The following is a 10,310-nucleotide window of genomic DNA, read 5'->3' as shown; positions in this document are numbered from 1 at the left end:
TCACGGAGGTGAGCAATAATTTTTTTTTAATGAGTGTTTTTATTTATTTTTATTTATTTTGATGATATTGATATAGTATGCAAATTTTTGAAATAAAAAATTTAATTTAATATCACATTCTAAACATTAATTTAAATTTAATTTTAAGGGAATTTTAATTCAAGTAATAATATTTGAAATATTGGGTGTACAACTTGGTTCGGTCCGTTTTCAAAAGATGGCTCTAGGTGCTATAAATGGTTGACGGCGACAGCTGATTTTTGCTGTATCGTGAAGTGTCAACATCTGTCAACCAAATATTGTTTACAAGCCTTTGAGTTTTGCACAACAAGTTTAATTTTTACTGCGTTGAAAATGTCGAGTTTCGTTCCAAATAAGCACCATTTGCGGGAAGTTTTGATTTTCTGTTTCAATTGGAAGAAAAGTGCAGCTGAAGCGCATCGAATGCTTGTGGAAGTTTATGGTGAATCTGCACCGTCGGATAAATCTTGCAGAGAATGGTTTCGACGATTTCAAAGTGGTGATTTTAGTGTTGAAGACAAAGAGCGTTCGGGTCAACCGAAAAAGTTTGAAGATGAAGAATTAGAAACATTACTCGATCAAGATTCGTGTCAAACGCAAAAAGAGCTCGCAAGAACATTGGAAGTTACTCAACAAGCTATTTCGAAACGACTCAAAGCCGCGGGATACATCCAAAAGCAAGGAAATTGGGTCCCATACGAATTGAAACCGAGAGATATCGAACGACGATTTTGCATGTCCGAAATGTTGCTTGAACGGTACAAAAAGAAGTCTTTTCTGCATCGAATCATTACCGGGGACGAAAAATGGATTCACTACGACAACCCGAAACGCAAAAAATCGTATGTAAAGCCCGGCCAACCGGGAACATCAACGCCGAAGCCGAATATCCATGATGCCAAGGTAATGCTCTGTATTTGGTGGGATCAGAAGGGTGTGATCCACTATGAGCTGCTAAAACCTGGTCAAACCATCACGGGAGACTTCTACAGGCGACAATTGATCCGTTTAAAGCGAGCTATAGCCGAAAAACGTCCAGAATATGCGACCAGACACGAGTCCATAATCTTTCACCATGACAACGCTCGGCCTCATGTTGCTGTTCCGGTTAAAAACTATTTGGAAAATAGCGGACAGGAAGTTCTGACTCACCCGCCTTATAGCCCAGACCTTGCCCCTTCCGACTACCATTTGTTTCGATCGATGCAGAACGCTTTGACTGGAATACACTTTACTTCAGAACAAGGTATCAAAAATTGGCTCGATTCATTCTTGGCTTCAAAAGATGAACGCTTCTTCCGCGACGGAATCCTTAAATTGCCAGAAAGATGGGAAAAAGTAGTGGCTAGCGATGGACAATATTTTCAATAATGTATTAATTCATTTTATCATTCAAATAAATGCGTTTTTAAAGCAAAAAAACGGACCGAATTAAGTTGTACACCCAGTAATAAATAAGTAATAATAATAATATATAAGTTATTTATAATAGATAGAAATAAAAATAAATAAAAACACTCATTAAAAAAAAAAAAAAAAATATTACTCACCTCCGTAAGCAAACTTGGATCTTACGAATTATGAAGCAAGCACCTAACTCACGAAGCCAACCGCACTGGTTGAAAGTACAGTTACCGGGAAGGCTCATATGGCGCGCCGCGGTGCGCTTCGGATATGGCCAATTTTCACAAATTTATTACTCCGAAACTAAGGCCTATTCAATCAAACGCCTGGACACGTATCTTTTTTTTTCATCTCCAGAATAATTAAAAAAATTGGGGTCGAAATCTCAAGGTGAGTCACCTGGTCTTCCCCTTGTGAATTCCTAATTAGTTTCATGAAAGCTATATACCTACTTGAACAATCACGGAAGTTATTTTTGTTATACTCCGATGATTCAAGTGATGCATTTATAGAGTCTTAGAATTTACTCCAATCTGTAGTCTTAGTATGCAATCTATTGGAAGATTTGAAAGTTTTGTATGATCGGAGTCTATTACCAAACTCCATAATTATTGGATAGTGATCACTACTGTGCAGGTCCCTGTCTACCTCCCAAGTAATTTCTAGATTTGTTTGATAGTCACAAATTGTAAGGTCTAGGATCGATTCTTTTTTATGAATGGTATCGAAAAATGTGAAATAAACCATTATTTGCCACCACCAAATAAAAAAAACTCAGGATCTCCGCCAGGTTTTCCCCGGATCGACAGATAGTATAATCCCTCAACTCTCATGATGGGAGTTGAAGTCGCCGCCCATAATAACTCTACCCCGAAATTGACTGAAAAATTTTTCCCAAGAAGCTGCCATTATCAATGGAGTCCTGGGAGGTTTGTAGCATGATAAGAGATCGGAGTAATAAATTTGTGAAAATTGGCCATATCCGAAGCGCGCCGCGGCGCGCCATATGAGCCTTCCCGGTAACTGTACTTTCAACCAGTGCAGTTGGCTTCGTGAGTTAGGTGCTTGCTTCATAATTCGTAAGATCCAAGTTTGCTTACGGAGGTGAGTAATATATATATATATTTTTTTAATGAGTGTTTTTATTTATTTTTATTTCTATCTATTATAAATAACTTATATATTATTATTATTACTTATTTATTATTTCAAATATTATTACTTGAATTAAAATTCCCTTAAAATTAAATTTAAATTAACTAGAGAGAAATCGTTATCCCCGAGATACTGGCGAATCCCACAAACTTCCAATCTACCTTCGCAATCATATAAATTGTCGAGAATAGTGTATTTAATACCTTTTTTTAACCTTATCGCTACTCCTCCTCCCTTTTTGTGCAGTCGATCCTTCCTTATTATATCAAAATGTCGAATGTTAAAGAACATTTCTTCCATTAGTTAAGTTTCTGAAAATAAAAATATATCAGTACTGGTTGACATTTTCGTAATTTCTTATCTTTTGAAAATTATATTTTTGCAATTCCACTATATAATTTTAATTTTTGTAGAAGCCATTATATACGTATAGATAGTTAATAATTTTACAATTTTATAAGGTTTTGGACCTCTGGTATTGTAATATTAATCTTACTTGATAAAAGATTGGTTAAATTAGTTAAAAAAGTGCCTAAGATTTTTTCCATTATTTCAGTGATATTATTTATTGTAGAGTTTGTTTGGGGTGGAGCGCCCTTAACTATTTTCGTAAAGGTATGCAGATTCTTGGATCTCGGTAGTACAGAGTAGTTGGAGTTATTGACTAGTGGGACGATATCCTTTTGGTTGAGATTCAGGTTATCCGTATTTCCCTTGATAAGCCTGCTAGCCTCTTGAAAAGAGATATTGTCTGATACCATGCGTCTTATTATAGTTCTTCTTTTCTTGATTGCAGGACAGTTTCTATCCATTACGGAGTGAGTTCCGCTGCAATTAACACATTTCTTCTTGGCATCGTAATTTCCTCTCTCTGTGTCATGGACTTCAGCATAATTGAGACAACATTTGGAATTTCTACACATTTTGGCTATATGACCTAATCGGCCACAGTTAAAACAAATCCTAACAAATGAGAAATATGATTTGATTTGAACTATAGTTTTCCATATAATAATCGAATCTGGTATGAATTGACCTTTGAATTCTACGCACACAGTGGCCGAATCAACCCGTTTGCCCTCTGATTTGTCCTTTTTCTTTAGCCTAAATGCGTTAGATACCTTCAAATTTTTATTAATCGTATTGATTTCAGTAATTTCCTCCATAGTGACGTCTAAGGGAATTCCAGTTATTACTCTCTTGTGGTATAACATGGATCTTGGAATAAATGCATCCATACCCTTTTTCTTAAGGTACGGATTGTTCACAACATTATTGGCATCTGTTCTGGATTCGAATGCCAGTTTCCAAATGTTCTTACTGTGGGAGTTGCAAACCTTATATCTGATGTTAGATTTATATAATATTCTAGCGATTTTTAAGGATGATGTTTCCTTATTGTTAATTTTTGTAGTTTGTCAGGGTAGGTGTATTGAAAAATAACCCGGAGCCGTGTAATTTGGATAAACTACGAAATATATTTAAGCTTCCATAGTCTATACAGAGATGTTCGGAAACGGACGGTCAGTCCAGCTGCGTGGTTACGCGCGAAGAGAGCGCTCTCGACTCCCTTCGGCTCGCTTGCCTATATGCTACGTTCGCACGCCCCCCCTCTGTGATCGCGCGCGAGAATATGAAAAAACGGAAGACCTCAACACTCTTCCTTCGCACAACAAAAAACTTACTGCCGTACGTAATCTCTAAGATAGTAAGGTTTCCTTCTTTTTCTTCTAGGACTCCGGCGTGCTTCGTCGGGCGTTCCTTCGGAACTTTCACGTACCCTTTTTACAGCTATCGAGGTACGTCGTGGTGGCGTTTCGCCCGGTTGATGTGGCATCGGGGCATTTGCTTCGTGTGTAATTTGTTCCTCGTGAACTAACTGCTGTGGTTCCGATCTCTCGGAATCCTCCGAATGAGGTGGTGGCATTTCATGCTCTTCCTCTAAAATAGAGCCAGAGTCATACTCTATTACCCTCTGATCTACTTGGGATGTATTTTCCCCTATTTTACAAATCTGGTTTACGTGACGCTTCCATGTTTGGCCATTATCTAATAATATCTCGTAATGTAAGTAGCCTAATTTCTTTTTTATTCTACCGAATTTCCACTTAATACTACCATTATAATTTCTCGCACCCACTCTCTCTCTCCTTCCTCGAAATTACGCCACATTTCATCAGATTTCAAATTTGAATTTTGTAAGTTTTTGTAAGTCTTAAGCGGATTCATAAAATCTAATCGTGTTCTAATTTTATAGCTTAAAATTAATTCTGAAGGTGATTTACCGGTTGTAGTTTGCGGTGTTATTCTATATTGGTTTAACAATTTCTGTACATTTTCGTGCAATCTACCTGTATTACAATTCATTTTATTTAACGCAGTTTTCAATATTTGTACGTATCTTTTCGCTTGACCATTTGTAGCCGGATTATACGGTGCTGTAGTTTTATGAACTATGTCGTTTTCCTTCAGAAATTCTTGGAACTCTTTCGATTTGAATGTAGTTCCGTTATCAGAAACAAGTATTTGAGGAATTCCGAATGTGGCGAAAATTTCTTAACATTTATTTATCGTAGACTTAACCTTGATATCTTTCATAATGTGAATTTCCGGTCATTTTGTGTATGAGTCCACTAGAATAAAGAAATTGTGTCCTTTAAAAGGTCCAGCAAAATCCACGTGAATTCTTTGAAATGGATTTTCAGCTGGTTCCCAAACATGTTTGATCTTGATCGGATTCTTTTTGAATTGGTTACAAGCAGCACAATTTGTGACTACTTTTTCTATTTCTTTATCCATGTTTGGCCACCAACAATACCTTCTTGCCAAATTTTTCAGTTTGTTTACTCCAAAATGGCCTGTATGTAGTTCCTCAAGTATTCATTTACGTAATATTTTAGGAATTACGGTTCGGTGCCCTCTAAGGATAACACCTTTTTGAATTGAAAATTCCTCTATTGGTAAATTATCTATCCTTTCCGGGTAAATTTGTATCATTTTGTAATGCTAATAATAATGTTTTCAATTCTTGATCTCTATATGTACAATCTCTTAATTCTTTCATCGTAATCGGTAAAGTATTTATAGTTTCTAATTGAAAAACATCTATTACATCATATTCGCTTCCTCTCGAACTTTTTACGGGTAACCTTGACAGACCATCTGCGTTTCCATGTAATGCAGTTTTTCTATATTTAATTGTGTAATTAAATCCGCGTAAAAAAATTGCATAGTGTTGCATACGCATAGCACTATATAAGGGCAAACTTTTGTGCGGAGAGAAAATTTGCGTTAATGGTCTATGATCGGTTATCAGCGTAAACTTATTCGCATATAGATATTGATAAAATTTCTTTAATCCGAAAATTATTGCGTAAACTTCTTTGTCTATTTGCGAATATTTTCTTTGCGTGTCAGTCAACGTTTGCGACGCATATTGGATCGGTCTCTCAATCCCATCCGGAAATATATGGGACGACACCGCCCCTATTCCGTATGCGCTTGCATCCGTAGCTAACACTAAAGGTAAGTTTTTATTGTAATGTACTAAAAAGTTTTCCTTCAAAAACTCTTTCTTTGCTTCTGTAAAAGCTAAATCGTAATCCCCATTCCATACAAATTTTTCATTTTTCTTTAACAATTTGTTTAAGGGATACAGTATTCTACTTAAATTTTGTATGAATCGACCGTAATAATTAACAAATACAATAAACGCACGTAATTCTGTCAAATTTGTAGGTTTTGACATTCCTTTAATTGCTTCCAACTTCGTTGGATCTTTGTGTATTCCTTTTTCGTTTATAATGTAGCCGCAATAATTAATTTCTTCCTTGAAAAATTCGCTTTTCTCTACATTAATTCGTAAATTGTAATAAGAAAGTCTTTCAAGAACTGTATTCACTCTTTGTAAGTGTATTTCATCGTTTTTACCTGTAATGACTACGTCGTCTAAAAATACCGCCACGCCAGGAATGCTTTTCAAAATGTTCTCCATGGTTCTCTGCCAGATAGCTGGTGCTGAAGCAATTCCATAAAGGAGTCGTTTGCAACGGTATAATCCCCTATGTGTATTTAATGTAAGGAGATGTCTATCCTCCGGTCGAACTTCTAATTGTAAATAAGCTTCTTTTATATCGATTTTTGTAAATTCCTTATCACCCGCAACGATCGCGAATAATTCTTCTACAGATGGCAACGGATGATCATCGATTTCTAAGTTTGGATTTATCGTAATACTGAAATCACCGCATATTTGAATGCGATTATTCTTCTTAAGTACTGGTACTACCGGTGTGGCCCAATCCGAAGAATCTACTTTTTCTAAAATCTTCTTTAACTAAATTATCAATTTCGTTATCTAGAAGTGGAATTATTTTGAAAGGCACCTGTCTGGCTCGAATGTATACAGGTTTTGCATCACTTTTTAATGTGAGTTTTGCTTGTAAATGTTTAATGGCTGTTAACCCCGACTCGAATACTTTTGTATGTTTATGTAGCAAATTCTGTAATTCATGTCCTTTTCTCGAATTCAATTGAAAAACATTTTCATTTTGTAAATAGAAATGATTCAATTCATCTTTTGTAAGTAACTGGGTAAGCCATTCCCGACCTAGCAACGGAGGTCGATCCGTATTCACTATATACATATTCAACCAATGTGTTGAATTCTTAAACATAACCTCTACTATTACGTATCCTAACGGTGTGAACGTTTGTTTACAAAAAGAGATTAACTTAAGATTTGTCGGCCTAACTGCCAAACATGGAAACATACGCGCGTCTTTCTCTGATATTAATGTGACCGCCGAGCCGCTATCAATTTCAAAACGGATCTTTCTTTTGTTTACCTGTAAAGTTGTGTAAATTTTACCACGACAGCCGCCTTGTTCCGGCAGAAAGTCGCGACGTTGCTTATTTGTAGCTGGTTCACTCACCAGCACCTCCTCTACTTGATTTAAAGCGCTCTTTGCTTTGAAACATACACTATTGAGGTGTCCTTTACCTCCACAGCTATGGCACTTCACATTCCTATCTAGAGCACACTTGGAAGCATAATGCCCTTTGCCACATCTGTAACAGGAAATATTTACATTAAATTTACTATTATTTCTACTATTTACATTGTACGTATTATTTTTTTTATCATTATTATTATTCTTATTCAAACTTAAAAATTTTTCTTTCGGTTGCATCTTGCTCGTCTTCCTCTGTTGGTTGAAGTGTAACGAATCCACTTGCGCTGGTTGATCTGTAGATATTTGTAAAGCTCCCTTTTCCGCTAGCTCCATCGTGATTGCTATCTGGACGGCTTTCTCCAGCGTTAGATCCTTCATCTCCAACAACCGAGCTTCGACGGTTGCTTTGGCCAAAGACGAATTGATTCCTTAGCGCTGTATTCAGGTAAGCTCCAAACTTACAGTGGATACTCAGCTTCTGTAGGGCGGCAAGAAAATCTTTTTGGATTCCCCCGCTAATTGCTTTCTCTGCATAAAATTGTAATTTTCTGCTATCTCCAAGGGTTCTGGAGCGTAGAAGGTTCCCAGCTTATCCGACAGCTCCTTGTACGTCTTAATGTAAAGATCCACCGGTTCTAATTGATCGCATAATGTTTCAAATGCAGTTGTACCGATAAAGTGGAGTAAGTATGCGACCTTTTGTTCGTCCGCCTGGACCTTGTATACTTTGAACGATCCCTCCAATCGTTGTAACCAACGTTTCCAATTCTTACTGGAATCGTAAAATTCCACCTGCAAAGCGTTTTGTACGACGATTTGACTGCTTTGTTCGGTTTGCACCATCATCTCTCAGACTTCGCTCGAGATTTGTTCAATTCCTAAATGCTGTTTCCTCTTTCCGTTCGAAACGCACTGCTGTAACACCACGTGCTTTTCTTGAACGACACTTGCAGGTTAGCTCAAGAACCACTTCACTTTCGCGTATTCCCGTACATCCGAGAATCCCATCCTCGTCGCCACTTGTTAATTTTTGTAGTTTGTCAGGGTAGGTGTATCGAAAAATAACTTGAAGCCGTGTAATTTGGATAAACTGCGAAATATATTTAAGCTTCCATAGTCTATACAGAGATGTTCGGAAATGGATGGTCAGACCAGCTGCGTGATTACGCGCGAAGAGAGCGCTCTCGACTCCTTTCGGCTCGCTTGCCTACATGCTACGTTCGCGCGCCCCCCTCTGTGATCGCGCGCAAGAATATGAAAAAAACGGAAGACCTCAATATTTATTTTCCCTGGTTTCTTCGGGCTTCAGTTATCTTCTTTACCAAAACATAAAAAGGAGCTCTACATGATCCGTCATAAAAATTTTCCTCTTGAGTAGGTGTTGTTGAAGCCTCGTTTATTGTGCCCTTGTGTTTAGTTGCTTTGTTCTGTGAGACACTACTTTCTGGAGAGATTTTTCTTTTTCTCGCCTCCGTATGTCTATCGATAGTTCGACTGCTGACGCCTATGATTGTCAAAATCGTATCTGAATCTGGGTTACAATCCATACTTGTCTCCTTGGTTAAGGATAAATCCTTGTTTTTCTTTGCGTTTTTGCCCATTATATTTCCGGCGACTGTTGCGTTGTTAGAATTCTTGTTAACAAAGGTGCCATTGGCAAATTAATATACTCTTTTATATATTTACCTTTTCTGAATATAGGTCAGGTAAGTATAATTGGGTTGTACAAAGCTAATTAAATGATATATCATTTCCCAACTGAAACTACTGCTTCTTAAAAACTTTATGAAATATGATCGTGGATATACTGCGAATAGTATATGTACAGCTTCCGTGAGACAGGGCGTGACCTATTTTTTGGTGGTGGGGGTAAAACCAGGCGCCAGTGTGTCGAGGGATGGGGAAAGAGTCCCAGGGGGATAGGTTGGGATGAGTCGAGAGTGGAGGAAGGTCCCGAATGGAATGATGGGGGAATTTTGCAGGTTCGGTGGAGGAGGTAATATGTGGAATAAAAAATTGTTAATATTGGAAGTGGAGGCGGACGGTATGTCGCCCTCACTGTAAATCGGGTGGGATTATTCAGGTGGATTGGTTTTTACCTGGGGGGTCTCTCCGCTTCGTCGCCTACGTCGAGAAGCTGAGAATGCTAAGTGCGACCTGGAAAATTTAGACGAAAAGGGTCCTACTGAATGTTAGGCGAAGGTAGGGAGCTAACGGGAGAGGGTAGTCGACAGATGTCTCCTCGTAAAGAGTAAGGAGGATCTATTGGTTCGTTAGTGGTCAGCTATGGTTATTCACGGGAATTGGTTCTTTCTGCCCTCCTCCGCATCGTTGCTTACGTCAAGAAGAGTTGAGGGGGAAGACGTTACCGGAAAATTATGACGAAAAGATGCTTGCCGAATGTTAGAAGAGCGAGATAGATGGAGAAGGAGAAAGAAGGTCTGGACAGCTATGGGTATGCGGTGTTTGGTCTCGGTTTTGGGGGACGAAGAAAGAAATATTTTTAAAAGAAAAAGTCTATCGTTTATTTATACATACAATCATGAATACATTTCTACTTATTTCGTGTACATTTGGAAGTGCAGTATTGAATGTAATGTTGAGAAGTATGGAGTATGGAGCACTTAAGCTTATAATTAGAGAATATTTTATTGAATAATTTTACAATCATTTGGTCGTTTCGCTCTTGATCGGTATAAAAAAAGCTAATAAATTGATTAAGATTATAACCGCGGCACATATAATAAAGAAACACGCAAGAATAATGTCCGCAAG

General features: G+C 37.6%; 1 protein-coding gene across 1 annotated transcript; it reads right to left on the bottom strand.

The window, feature by feature from the left end:
* Positions 1-3,517: 3,517 nt before the first annotated feature.
* On the bottom strand, positions 3,518-7,913 carry LOC116851827. Its single transcript, XM_032831647.1, has 8 exons — positions 7,771-7,913; positions 7,428-7,650; positions 6,511-6,916; positions 6,298-6,429; positions 4,866-4,931; positions 4,266-4,521; positions 3,617-3,900; positions 3,518-3,543 (listed from the first exon to the last, which is right to left on the bottom strand). Exons 1-8 carry the CDS (start codon positions 7,911-7,913, stop codon positions 3,518-3,520), a joined length of 1,536 nt encoding a protein of 511 aa, XP_032687538.1.
* Positions 7,914-10,310: the final 2,397 nt, after the last annotated feature.

This window comes from Odontomachus brunneus, unplaced genomic scaffold, assembly GCF_010583005.1.
Source record: "Odontomachus brunneus isolate Ranch 3 - 2012 unplaced genomic scaffold, Obru_v1 Obru_scaffold_192, whole genome shotgun sequence".
Taxonomy (NCBI): Eukaryota; Metazoa; Arthropoda; class Insecta; order Hymenoptera; family Formicidae; genus Odontomachus; species Odontomachus brunneus.
Note: the sequence above shows the minus strand (reverse complement) of the source record. Positions and strands in the feature narration are given on the sequence as shown.

Coding starts and splice junctions, on each gene's coding strand:
- LOC116851827 (XM_032831647.1), bottom strand. CDS start 7,913: ATGAAGGATCTAACGCTGGAGAAAGCCGTCCAGATAGCAATCACGATG. Junction 6,917..7,427: donor AAATTTACACAACTTTACAG/GTAAACAAAAGA, acceptor TTGATAATTTAG/TTAAAGAAGATTTTAGAAAA. Junction 3,901..4,265: donor CTTAGAGATTACGTACGGCA/GTAAGTTTTTTG, acceptor CAACTCCCACAG/TAAGAACATTTGGAAACTGG.